Genomic DNA, 14,456 nt, shown 5'->3' with positions numbered 1-14,456 from the left:
TTGCGATGCTAGTTGCAGTAAGTGTAAACATGTAGTATATGCAAAAGAATCACAGTAATCTTAAAAATTACACAAGTTTGTCTAAGCATGCATTTTAGGATCGTTTAAAATATATTATATAGCCATAATGATTTTCTAGTAACTTCAGTTATAATGTTTACAAATATAACGTTACAAATACATCTTTGGCGCCCACGTATAATGTGCAGCATAAGTTTGGCGTAACTGCAAACCCCACTCATATGGCAGTATTGTGGTTAATTACTCTAAAAGTAAATTGACAATAGAAAATACTTGAGACTTGATATTAAGTAAGTACCTACCAGGAAGTAAAGTAATACAGTTGTAAAATTGATTTTCAAACTGCGTCTTCTTCAATTTGGGTCGGAATGAGTTAAGTACCTATTGGTGGTGAAAACACGAACCAAACTAAAATTGAATGATATCCTTAATAAGTTTGTTACGTACGTTACGGCTAATACATTACAGCGGAAGCTCCAACTTCGGGTCTTTGCAGATAATTAAGGGAATGAACTTCGGGATATCCGAAGTTCGGATAATGTTCCGAGATAACTTACACTGAGAGAAGTAACAAAATAAGTGAATTAGCACAGCAGTATCAGTTGAGAACTGCGTGCTTGCACAACACGACGATCCATTTTAACTTCAAATTTTAAATTAGGCTTAATCATCTATAATTCTGCTACGGTTGTCTACTGCATGTTTGCGATTTAAATAAAATTTATACCCGACTGAAGATACTTCTTCTTTTACGCTGCGGAAATGCCATTAAGTTTGTGTCATTCCTCACCCAAATACTAGCTTCCTTAAATACGAGTTCCCTTAAAATAGCAGAAATATTCTATTGATCATGTTTTATAGATACATTCCTAATGTGAATAGGGTGACTCGGAAAGATATTTTTTTTTTTGAAGAAAAATAATGAAGAAGTGATAGTGTGCTTTCGCTGACGGAATACTTAACGCGATGAATAATAGTTAACGCACTGATGATCAAATATCGGTAACAATCATATCGTGGTGTTCGCGGATGGATATCATTAAATCTTATTCGATGACATTTGAGTACCGCCTTCTATAAAACACGATGCACATTAAATAAGTAAATTTTAAGGTCGTCGATAGTTACACGAATTGCATGATAGTAGTTACCGATGTCAGATGATGGAGAAGATTTAAATAGAGTATTTAGTCTATTTTCTAATGAGGATAAGCGCACAAACTTAACACAAAAACCATAAGACGATTAAAGTACTCGCTCTGGATTAAGTTGGATTAGTAAGAACAAGCAGATGCTGCGCCCGAGATTTGAACGTCGACCGCGAATAGGTAAAAGAGTAGCGTTAGGTTAATGTCGTTGTGTTTAAGCTATGACTTATACTAAATACTTTGTATTTAGTTCGTGTTGGAGGTGAATATCAGATAGCTACTCACAGCACGTGCAGCACTGAAGAAACTCTTCGTCTCGCCGGTCACGATGTTGGACGATCCTGGGATAAAATTGTTCGTTACGTATATGATTTAAAACATTTTCAGACTGAGAAAGTCATTAATGTAGGTTGAATATAATTTTAAAAAATGCAATAGTATATAAATCACAAGTTTATTGCCAATTAATTTATTCATGCCAAATTAAATGATGCAAATAAACCAAGAACAGCGAACCAGAGAATTAAAGTATTAATTAAAATAATTGTCTCGAAAATGCAAATTAACGCCGTATCAACGCTTTTGGTTTCAGTGTAGTGAATCCTAATAAAGTAGATATAAACATTAAAAGGATATTCTTACCGTAGAGGATGTACCGGCCCATGGGCTTGAGCAGTGAGTATCCGCGGTTGCACTCTTCTCCGCACAGGCAGTCCAGGACGATGTCCACGCCATCGGGGGTGATCCTGATACAACACAACACTGTTAAGTATACTTTTGCTACAAGTACTAGATATGGATTAAAGTTAAGTCACAATTAGTGACTGTTCGTCGGTGACATCACTTTAAGTATAAGCGAAGGATGCTTTGATTCGCGATTTAATACACCATCGACTAGTTTGAAAAGCCCGATTTCTATGCACTTTTTGATATCTAGTCTGAGACTCTATTTCAACGTTCCGACTTAGGGAAAGTAGCCATTACTAATATTAATGCTCTGGCTCAAATAACTACGGCAATATCCATTTACCTAAGCAACGGGCAGCTCCAGTTGATATCGGTTTATTTACATCCATTGAACTTGTGCGGTGCGGCTTGTTTACGCTTTAAAGAGCTTACCAGATGTAAAAATATCTTTTTCTATTTACAAGAATTAAATACCGTGGTTGTTGAGAAGCAGCTGCCCTAAGGAGCGGGTTATAAACGGAACAATTAACGTGTAGTAAGTCCAATATGATTGGACCTTGACTTTACCGCGGGCGCGTCCTCTTGACTATCCGAATGTGTGAGGCGCCTAGCGGCAGGGGGTCAAGACAAATTGGTGGCATTCGACACACAAGCCGGGCTGCGCTTGAAATATGTAACTGTAATAAACACCAATTAACAAAGCCTGAGATCGAGAACAATTCGGCTTATTAGCTCGGAAGCGGTAACCGAGTCACACGCAATTAAATTATGAGTATCATGTCTTATGTCTTAGACAGCCTTAAAATGTTTTAGTGACATTACAAAATATGTCACTTAAACAAAATTGTGTTATCCCAATTAATTGTGTAAAATATTTTAATGCGATTTAAAACGCTATCGAAACACCGAAAAAGTGGAATCGTGTCTTATATTTAATAAATCCCGCGTCGCACTAACACAAACAAGGGATTAGGGAGATGAAGGGCCGCTGAGCTGGTTATTATTTTTAGCGCCTATGTTTCATCCCTTCATTTTTAGAATCCACTAACACATTGAATGATTCAGAAATTTTAATACATTGTACGTATTAAACAATATTGAAAATATGTTACAATTAAGTGAGGGAGCATGATCCCTTGTAGTATTATGAGAATGCCTTGTGGCATTAAGTCCGCCTTTTGTAACTGTATATTTTTACTGTGGAATAAAGTTTAAATAAATAATATTATAAATTCGAAAATATTTGTTTGTCTGGTACCTCTTACGCTTTTTGATGAAACTTTGTCTGATACTCGTTGTTAGAGTCCTGATGGCTTTATCACGAAAATCTTCATTCTACTCAGACGAATTCGTGGACATTGAACAAAAGGCAGTTGAAATATGTAGAACACAGCTACAGAGAAAAATCTTGTAACAAATGGGTAGTTACTTTTTAAGTCAGCATATTTTCCGATACCTACCTTCGAAATTCGAGATAAATGATAACTCTTGATATTTAAGAGTTACGAGTAAATGGATGAAACCTTATTACATATTCGTATATGCAGATTTCGGCAGGCCCAGATTTAGACACCGGAATTTAGGGAGGGGGGGGGGGGGGGGGTGTCATTCTCCATCTCAAAATCTTTGCTAGGTTGCCTGGGCCCTGGGGCCCAGGCCTTGTGGCCTAGGCGGAAATCCGGCCCTGGATTTCGTATGTTTATACACCGATCGGCGATTTTCTCTGTTTCAAGATTCAAGCCGTCAAGTCGCTTGTTCGAAATCTACAAAGATATACTCACTTCCTGACTTCGCTGGTGTAGTCGCTGCCGCGCTCGAGGAGATGGTCAATGTTGTTATTGTTGGCCTTTAAGGCCTCGTGCTTGGTCTTCGAACACACGCCGAACACAGTCACGTTGTCCACAGTCTTCGCCAGTTGGGCTACTGCTTGCCCCTGTCGGTACAAAATTGGATAATTTCCTGATTATTTTAAAATTTATCTAATAGGTGGCTGGTCCTAAGGGAAACGCTAGCATTGCATAGGGCACACTGACAATTGTCATTGTCAAGCCCGCCAAATCCATTTCCATCCACTTTAAGAATTATTAAATGAATACAATACAATTAAAAAATGTATTTAATCCGTGTGGGAAAGCGTATATGTATCTTAGCTCATTATATTGCATGGTCCTTTGCCATACGGGTGAGAGCGTTCCGCAACGTTCGCAATTGAATTCTCATGTTCAGCCTAATCGAATCACGGCGTAATTGACACTCGGTATAAAGTGGTTCATAATATGCAACCGGCAGGGGACAATTATGGAAGAGAAGAAGTTTCTACGGCATCACCCTTTTTACACCCATTAAGTGTATTGCCGCTGGTTTAAAATTGATACCTATATTCGACAAACGTAGTAATTGATTGGACCCCACCCATAGTTAGCCTTTCGCAGTACAGGTCATTGACACGAAGGGTTCAGTGACGTCACGGGCGGAAGCGGCGAGATTCCTAAGTAAGCAAAAGTTTTTCACCCAATTTAGAGCAGCAATTAGAGAACTAGTTGGATTGTTTGCACAGCTATTATGAAGTTCACATACGCGTAGGCAGTTCTCGGAAGATTCTAAAAGTTGCTACCGAGCTTTGAAGACAACAAGAGCAAGAAGTAACAATGCAAGTTAAACATCAGACGGGAATCTTTTTAATCTCTGTTTTGTATTTATTAAGACAAAGATTTGTTTGTTTTTCTAATGTTATATAAATGGCTTAGACCTTTCATAAATGAGGATATTTTAAAATAACAGTATATATCTACTACATTACTGGCAATCAACATAAACACAGCTAAATCTAATCGCTTCGCTAGCTGCTCTTGGTTGCAACAGCGGGATGTTTGCCAATCTGGTGCCTAATCTTAGGAAACGGTTAACCTAGCTAGTCTCCGTTAAGCTAGACAGAGGCAAAGCGTAGTATAGATTTTAGACAAGAGAAGATAGAGTAGAGAGATTTCAACGAATTTCTACTAGGTAAGTATGTCCACTTCATTGAGAACTGTAGATGATTAATTAATGTCTGTTTTATATGTCATTATTAGTTATTTATTCATGCAGAAAAAGAGATCGCCAGAATCATAGCTCTAACATAAGTAGTCGCTTGAGGTCCTAATTCTGCACTGTCTTAACGACGAAAAACTTCATACTTATTTACTGTAAACTGTCACTTAAAGTTAGTTGACACTCCCAAGGTAGTGAGCGTAAACTATCAGTCTTCCGGACAGTGCAAAAATATACGTGGCTTAATTTGTCAATGTCTCTAAAAGTAGAGAAATGTGAACTTACCACACCGCCGCCGGCAGAGTGCACGAGCAGGCTCTTGCCGGGCGCAAGATTAGCCATCTCGAAGAGTAGCAGATACGCCACCACGTAGTTGGTGGTGACGGCGACGGCGTCCAGCGGCGTCATGCCGGTGGGCAGCGCATACACATACTGCGCGGGCACTGATACCAGTTCAGCCCAGGCTTTGTATTCCGGCAGGGCCACCACTTGGTCGCCGACCTGGACAAAACATACAAAATATCGTTACATCGACTATGACTATTTTGTTGTAGAACTAACGAACAAGTTACCAATTTTCATGTACTTATTAACATAACGAAAGTGAACATGAAGTTCCGATGAGATAGAAAAGTTTTATTTTTATGGGTCATTTTATACTTATAGCATTCCGCGATCCTTGGCTACCTTCCAGCAAAACCATGGAACTCTTTACCCACAAATGGCCACCATATACATTGTTCGTGTTTTTTGGAAATATTCTTCAAGAGCTGGCGAATTCAGATCGATTAAACACATATTTGCTGTAATAATCAATTATCAAAAAAATTACTATTAATTACACTATGGATTGTAAAGATCTGAAATAAATGATTATTTATTATTTATAACCGTCATTATAATATTACACTGATCACGATTTTTGAATAGTTAGGCATAATATTTTTAATAATTTAATACTTCGAAATAACGTTTCTAAAGTAGATTACAGTATTCAAACACATGAAAATTTATTTGCCTTCAATTGACAGTTGCAAATATAATTACTAACAATCTGTTTATATCTATAGGCAATTTTTCGTAATTCATCAAACTAACGCTAAGCCAACACTGGAATGGACGTGAATGTGACGTTTATTTCTTCATCACGGAATAAACCATTTACAGCGAAAAGGTTTCGAAAACCGAAGACACATTTTAACGAATAACTTTCTGTTTTTTTTGTGTTCCAGGTTAAGAGACATTGCCCGATTTAATAAGGTATCTAATCGCATCTAACGTAACTTACTGAGTAAACACATTAATAGATGTAATATGTTCAAACAACTTCTAGTGTTAACGTGTTAGCGTACGGTATTATAACATTCATAACTACTGTCCAGCTTTGGCCTTGTATTCTATAAGATTTTCTCGTATTTACTGTGGCAACACCAGCTCACAGTTGGAATTTGAATATTGCTCTGTCATAGACACGTCAGAGTCAGTGTGTCATCAACCTACCACTAGTTAACATCGTATTTCGTCGTTCTCGCTAATTTTCGCAACTTATTGAAAGCACTACTGCCAATCACGTCTCTAGCATTTAGACTCAGTGTTGTGTGGACGAAGGACACCAGGCACATCCGCGAAGTGGAAAATCCGAGGTCTAAGTTGGACGACTCAAGGTAACGGTTCTGAGCTTACTTCTAGCTGGCGACAAGGACAGCCAGAATCACCACCAGCGGTCTTCAACGGCGACCAACGATTCAGCCCCACAACTCCCGGACTGAAAGGTAACTTCGCCCTACACTATTTCACATTTTAGTTTTAATTTAACATTCTAATCTTAATATCTCACAACTTTCTTGCTCAACCGGCCCCTAAATTTCATTCCCTATCGCCCCCCTTTTTCGAATTACAGTCCACTCTCTCGCTATTGAACATTTTGGCCTTCGATCCGCATAATTTGAAAAGTGACCTTTGGTTTTTCGTTTCTCGTTGTTTGTTGCTTATTCAAATTTGTTTGGTCATATCATTTGTTTAATTCAAAATTTAGGGTACACTTATAAAAAAGTCGAGGGTAAGCAAAAAAGTTGGTGGCCGTGTAGTAGTGCTTTTAGTAAATCATTCGTTCAGTCGTGGTTAATATTGCTGGCAACATTCTCATAGTTGTCAAGGGTTAACGTCAACTGTCAATGTCACTAGTGTCAGTCAGTAGTACTTCGTTGTTATTGAATTAATTTTGCAATTAAGTTTTGAGTTTTTCGCCGTTTTAGTGTTTTTAATTGCACTTAAAACAATATGAGTGTACATGGTGATAGTGACACGGATCCCGCGACAGTAGACATGTTCCATGTCGCGCGAGGTTACGCCATTTTTCGGTTGGAAAATATTGAGGGTTCCGACTTGAAAGGGTATGATGAATCAGACATTAAGGATATAGAAAAGGACTTTCACAAAGCACAACTACGGATTTTACGTCCACTGAAACCTGAAAAACGTGTGGAGGAGTATGAAGTCACCAAGGAATTTGAAAGTAAGCTAAAATCCGTAAAATGTAGGTTGAGACAAATGGCTAGAAGTGAAATAAGTGATAAGCCTGAAGTGAAATCTTTAACGCTTGAGAATAATTTAGCTAAGCTTCCAAAAATATCGATTACGCCTTTTGATGGGAAACTGGAAAGTTGGGTGTCTTTTAAGGAGCTTTTTGATTCCCTTATACATAGTCGGAGCAATATTAGTAATGTGGAGAAATTGCACTACCTTCTATCAAGCGTTCAGGGTTCCGCACATGATTTGATAAAAAGTTTTCCGTTGTCAGGTGACAATTACAGCAGTGCATATGAAACACTGTCCAACTATTATGATAGGAAGAGGCAAATTGCTGTCATGTACTATGAAAAACTGCTAAATTGTGAGCCAGTCAAAACCAAAATAGATTTGGAAAGGGTTTTTAGAACTTTTAATGAGAATTTAACTATTTTGTCAAAATTTAACCTCCCCGACAAGAATTTTATGTTATATTATTTGCTTTGGGCAAAGTTAGATGTCGCTACCCGAGAAGCATTTGAGTTACAACTCGCGTCCAATACTGAAGTTCCAAAGTTTGAGGAATTAAAAAACTTTATTGAAAAGCGGAGCAGGGCTTTGGAAAACTCCAGTGTTAGTGTTAGGCCTCAAGTTCAGAATGTTAAACCGTTAACCAAAAACAAAACGGCCCTTGTCGTTTCGACTACATCAACACCAAGTTGTGTTTTTTGTTCGGGTCAACATAGTCTCGATAAATGTAAGAAGTTTATAAATCTCAATAATGATGGCCGGTTTAATTTTGTTAAGGAGAAGGGTTTGTGTATTTTATGTTTCTCAAATGCACATAGGGTGAAAACTTGTCGAGCTTCTCGCTGTAGTGTGTGTAATCGCTCGCACCACAACTTATTGCATTTCACAAAGAGTATGGAAGCACCCACGGGCACAGAGATTGCCACTGCACCGTCTAGCAATGGCATGAGTAGTAGTAGTAATAACACGGTTTTAGCTGCTATGGCGGGAGATAATACAATCTTCTTCGCTACTGCCCAGGTGTTAATTCGGGACAGTTCTGGTGTCTTCCGCCCAGTGCGGGCGCTCTTGGATGGTGCTAGTGCATGCAATTTCATGTCGAAATCCTGTGCAGAAATGCTAGGGTTTGAAACTTCTGGCCAACACACCGTGTTTGGCATTGGCAATTCGCCATATCAAACATTTGGCGCACTATCATGTGAGGTCAAGCCAATGGGAAATGAACCCTCTTCACTGAGTACTAAACTCGAAGCTTTCGTTTTGTCGCCGGTATGTGCCGACCAACCTCCTCAACCTGTCGATTCGTCGGGGTGGTCGCACATCAGGAATTTATCGCTGGCTGATCCTGGTTTCGCCCGTCCGGCGCCGGTGGACCTGTTACTTAACGCACAGGTCTTCGTTTCGTCGTTGTTGCCCGGTATACGGCGCGGGGAGCCTGGGCAGCCTACTCTGTTGAAAACCATCTATGGATGGGTCGTTATGGGTGAGTGTGACGGGAGTCAGCTCACAACAAGCGCTCTCGTATCGTATCGTAACAATAAAAATCATTGTTTTTTCGTGTCGAGTCCTTCGCAGATTTTGTCGCTTGATGATTCTATAAAAAAATTTTGGGAATTAGAAAACGTTAGTTCTCCGACTAAACCTTTCGTATCTGAGGAGGACCAACGCTGTGAGGACTATTTTCTTGAAAAATACTATCGCAATGAAGAAGGCAGGTTCGTAGTTCCACTACCATTTGTCGATCCCGCGAACAAACCTACCTTCCTCAATTCGCGTGAAATTGCTCTCAAGCGGTTCACGTCGTTGGAACGCAAGTTGAACTCCAACCCCGAGTTCAAAAGGGCGTATGTGGAATTTATGGATGACTATGAGGCTCGTGGTCACTTGGAAGAAGTGGAACCTCCTTCCACAAGTGAAGGCCACTTTTATTACATACCTCACCATGGAATTCTGCGCGATTCCGTCACCACTCCTCTTCGCGTGGTTTTCGACGCAAGCGCTAAGGACGCCAACGAGGTGTCCTTGAACGCTACTCTTCTCGCTGGGCCCAAGCTTCAGACTAACATCTTCGATCTGCTCACACGTTTTCGCTGGCATGCCGTCGTCTTCACAGGCGACGTGAAACAGATGTACAGGCAGATCCTGGTCTCTGATGAAGACGCTGAATTTCAGCGCATTTTGTGGCGCCCTTCTGCTGTCGGTCCTGTGCGCGACTACCGTCTTAAAACGGTAACCTACGGGGTTTCTGCTGCGCCATTCCAAGCTCTTCGTACAATGGCTCAACTTGCCAATGATTCTGCAGCCGCATACCCAAGTGGTTCAACTGTTCTCGCTCGTGACATCTACGTCGACGACGTCGTCACCGGAGCGGATTCTGTCGAGCAGGCGCGTTTACTTCAGGTGGACCTTACGAAAATATTGTCGTCGGGGGGTTTCCACCTCAGGAAGTGGACCTCCAATAGTAGTGAGTTCTTGGAGAGTCTTCCGTCTTCTGATCTGTACTCGGAAGACTTTAAACATTTCGAAGAAATGACTGACATTTCTCTAAAGATATTGGGCTTGCTATGGCAACCTCAATCAGATTCTTTCCGGTTTCGTGTCGCCGCTGCTCCTAACGGTCGGTGCACTAAGCGCACCATTCTGTCGGAGATAGCTAGAATCTTCGATCCATTAGGTTTCCTCTCGCCTGTAACATTTCTCGCCAAGTATCTGATGCAATTGCTTTGGGTTTCGGGCGTTTCCTGGGATGGAGATGTCCCGGAAAGCATCAGGCTGGAATGGCAGGAATTCAAAACTCAACTCTCGTCGCTGAGTGCTGTAGCTGTGCCACGCCGTTTAGTCGGGAAATTCGACGTGCTACATCTCCACGGATTTTGTGACGCGTCAGAACGTGGCTTCTGTGCCGTAATCTACTGCCGTACAGTAACTGAGGAGGGTGACGTCGACGTCCAGCTCGTGTGTGCTAAGTCCAAGGTCGCGCCATTGCGTAAATTGTCGGTGCCGCGTCTCGAATTGCTCGCAGCGGTTCTGCTGTCTGACTTGATGGCTTCGGTCGTGGAGGCTTTGAAGCCTTTCCACTCGGTTGACAGAATCTTTGCATGGTCGGACTCAAGTGTGACGTTGACCTGGATTAAGTCGTGTCCGTCCAGGTGGAAAACGTTCGTGGCCAACCGTGTGAGTCATATCCAAGACGTTATTCCTCCCGATTCTTGGCATCATGTCAGAACCACTGACAATCCAGCCGACTGCGGATCGCGTGGTTTGCTTCCCCAAGATTTAGTCAACCAAACTTGCTGGTGGAACGGGCCTGATTGGCTCAGGCACCCCACTGAGAGCTGGCCTAAGTCAGTGCTGATGCCAGATAGGGACGTTCTCCATGATGAGCAAAAGATTACAGTCCTCGTAGTGTCCAACGACAATGCACTAATCGACAACTTACTGGAGAAGTTTTCGTCGTTAAGAACACTTCAACGTGTTTTAGCCTATTGTTGTCGCTTCGCGAATAACGCGAAGAACCGAAAAACGGCCGGGAAGTGGCTACGCGGTCCTTTAACATCTTTCGAAATAAAGCAGGCACTCATGGTTCTTGTACGCTTCGTGCAGCAGCGCAGCTTCGCTCAGGAAATCGAAATCATTTTGAACAATCATTCGAACTCTCTCCCAAAAGCGTTCAGAAAACTGTCCCCATTCATGGATGACGCGGGTCTCTTGAGGGTGGGCGGTCGCCTGTCGCGAGCTTCTCTCGAGTTCGACGTGAAGCATCCTTTGCTTCTACCTCGCGACAATCGGCTGATCTTCCTTCTTATTGATGATTATCATGCATCCAGGCATCCAAACACTTCATAACTTGCTAGCGCAACATTTCTGGATTATGTGTCCGAAACGGGCTATTTATGCAGTCGTATCGAAGTGCATGAAGTGCTTTCGGGTTCGGCCACCGGGTGCTCCTGCGCCATTCATGGGCGACTTACCATCGTATCGAATATCCCAGCTGAAGGCTTTCTCGAGCGCAGCGGTTGACTTTGGTGGGCCTTTCGACATCGCTCTCGGTCGCGGACGTGGTAACAAGACGTACAAAGGTTATATTTGCGTCTTTGTCTGTACCGCAACAAAGGCCATTCATACCGAGCTCGTCACCGAGTTGTCCTCGGATGCTTTTCTCGCCGCACTTCGGCGTTTCGTCGCTCGTCGTGGTCGGTGCAGCCGGTTAGTGTCTGACCAAGGTAAAAATTTTGTCGGTGCGAACAACATCCTGCAACGCTTAGTGAAGGATGCTGCCGCACACCATACAATCAACTTCGAGTTCAACCCGCCGGGTAGCCCACATTTTTCAGGACTCGCTGAAGCTGGAATTAAAGCTGTTAAAACACACTTGTCGCGTGTCGTCGGGAACCAAAGGTTGACATACGAGGAATTCTCGACGATCTTAGCCCAAGTCGAGGCTTTACTCAACTCCAGGCCACTCACTCCTCTCAGCACCGACCCCAACGACCTGTCGGCCTTGACACCGGGTCATTTCCTCACCACGGAACCCCTATCGGTCGTACCTGAGGAAGATTTCTCAGACGTTCGGGTTAGCCCTCTCCAACGCTGGAAGTTGCTTCAGAAGATGCACCAGGACTTCTGGAACAAATGGTCGAAGGAGTATATGCATACTCTCCAGCAGCGGATGAAGTGGCACGACAGACACCCTAACGTCCAAGTTGGCACACTTGTGCTCGTTGTGAACGAGCAGACGAGCCCAATGAAGTGGCCCCTGGGTCGCATTATCGACACACACCCCGGATCTGACGGGATCTGTCGTGTGGTTACTGTGCGCACTGCCACAGGGTTGTACAAACGGCCTGTGGTCAAGCTGTGTCCACTACCTGCGTAGTCGCTTTAATGCGCTACATTTGTGTTGTCCATTCTTCGTTTAGCTTTAATATTATCGCACTTGTTTCACTTTTATTGTTCTTTTCGCTTAGTCAAAATACAAATGCATTTTGGTGGGCGGAATGTCCAGCTTTGGCCTTGTATTCTATAAGATTTTCTCGTATTTACTGTGGCAACACCAGCTCACAGTTGGAATTTGAATATTGCTCTGTCATAGACACGTCAGAGTCAGTGTGTCATCAACCTACCACTAGTTAACATCGTATTTCGTCGTTCTCGCTAATTTTCGCAACTTATTGAAAGCACTACTGCCAATCACGTCTCTAGCATTTAGACTCAGTGTTGTGTGGACGAAGGACACCAGGCACATCCGCGAAGTGGAAAATCCGAGGTCTAAGTTGGACGACTCAAGGTAACGGTTCTGAGCTTACTTCTAGCTGGCGACAAGGACAGCCAGAATCACCACCAGCGGTCTTCAACGGCGACCAACGATTCAGCCCCACAACTCCCGGACTGAAAGGTAACTTCGCCCTACACTATTTCACATTTTAGTTTTAATTTAACATTCTAATCTTAATATCTCACAACTTTCTTGCTCAACCGGCCCCTAAATTTCATTCCCTATCGCCCCCCTTTTTCGAATTACAGTCCACTCTCTCGCTATTGAACAACTACCGTAACGACCAAGTATATAGATAAAATCTTAAAACATAGGCTGCACTAACGTTTTAATTGATATCCATGTCCGCTGCCGCTAACATTGATATTATCTTCAGCTATCCTGTTATTTTCCCAATTACGTATTTTAGTTTTACTGTTAATTAATTGATTCCGAATTACAAGAGAGAAACTCCATTTAAGTTAGGTAGTTATCAGTTATTATGCGATGAAAAGGTTTCCTGCGTCGGATAAATTGCTACCAAATATTCAAAAAATTGTTAGGTATTTTAATCTATAAAAAATATTCCCAAATAAGAACACAAAGATACCAACCTAATTACGCCTTTAAAATAGAAAAAAACCGACAAAATATTTGTTTTCAAAGAAGGTTGTTTATATTGATTGATATACATATTTAGATATCGACTTCTTTATGCTTTATTAGTTTATTACGCAAAACAACTAACCAAAGTGCGGACTTAATTCTTCATTCGTTGCTAACAGCTTATGAAATAAGTGAGCGAAGTTTATTATCGTGGGTGCAGTGAGAAAAACATTCCTAGGTTAATAGCTGTCTATATACATATAAATACCTAGCGCAACTAATTAGGTGGTGTTAAGTGGTATTAGTATGCTTATTGGTTTTGATTTATCACCGACTTGGAGTAAATATGCAAGTGTGGTCCCCCACGCGTGGCGATTACTGGATGAGAGACAAGGTAAAAATAAAGATTGGCATAGTTCGTAAGGCTATAGTCGGCGTAAGCTTATTTTTTCTTTGAAAAGTTATGCGTTTGGATTTCATTAAAATACGAAATCCAGTAGGAATTAATGAATTATAGCAGTCGTAACAGATGGTGGTTTTATTGCATTAGCTTATTCTATCTGACACCTTTAAGCATATCTCTACTGTTTCAACTGCCTAAGATAGCTTGGATACTAAGATTGCGAAGGTAAAAGTGCTATATAAATTATATGGGTCTGATAATTCGCTAAGTAAGTGGCGAGTGAGTGATAGCGCAATCTAAGTACAACAATTAAGAAGACGCGAATCAATCCGAACATTTTCACTTTACTTGTTCACTAATTAGATACTTGTCTTTGACAATACATTGTTCATGCATTGTACATATTTATAATGAAAACGTCTTTTATTTGCATTCATCCATTTGCTTACCTTGATAAGTGTTAGTTTGGTAATTGACATTAAAATTACTGAGTTATTTGCTGAGCCTTAAGTACGTTAATAACTTGGTTTAATCGGCTTGCTCAAGTTATTTTGATTTTCCGACTCCGGCGACACAAAAGGGCGTGGTGCATGATAATTGACTTTAAACAAATAAATTAAGGTATGTGTACATACAATATGTGCCCATCGTTATAAATATACACATAAGACGCAATAAAAAAATGTCGTACGGAGACCAATGGTAACTACCTACTGGGAAATTTTCCCCCATATTTTACCAGTGGTAACTACTGGGAAAAGCTAGATAG

General features: G+C 41.4%; 1 protein-coding gene across 2 annotated transcripts in view; it reads right to left on the bottom strand.

The window, feature by feature from the left end:
* Positions 1-14,456, bottom strand: part of LOC133527395 (synaptic vesicle membrane protein VAT-1 homolog-like) — a 44,837-nt gene that overhangs the window by 7,657 nt on the left and 22,724 nt on the right. For both annotated transcript variants that reach the window (XM_061864378.1, XM_061864379.1), the window contains exons 3-6: positions 5,172-5,387; positions 3,638-3,789; positions 1,812-1,915; positions 1,455-1,510 (exon numbers count right to left, since the gene is read on the bottom strand). In XM_061864378.1, coding sequence (XP_061720362.1) covers positions 1,455-1,510; positions 1,812-1,915; positions 3,638-3,789; positions 5,172-5,387 — 528 coding nt within the window. The remainder of the gene's footprint in view (positions 1-1,454; positions 1,511-1,811; positions 1,916-3,637; positions 3,790-5,171; positions 5,388-14,456) is intronic.

Source organism: Cydia pomonella, chromosome 18, assembly GCF_033807575.1.
Source record: "Cydia pomonella isolate Wapato2018A chromosome 18, ilCydPomo1, whole genome shotgun sequence".
Taxonomy (NCBI): Eukaryota; Metazoa; Arthropoda; class Insecta; order Lepidoptera; family Tortricidae; genus Cydia; species Cydia pomonella.
The sequence above is the reverse complement of the archived record's forward strand: the minus strand, read 5'-3'. Positions and strand labels throughout refer to the sequence as shown.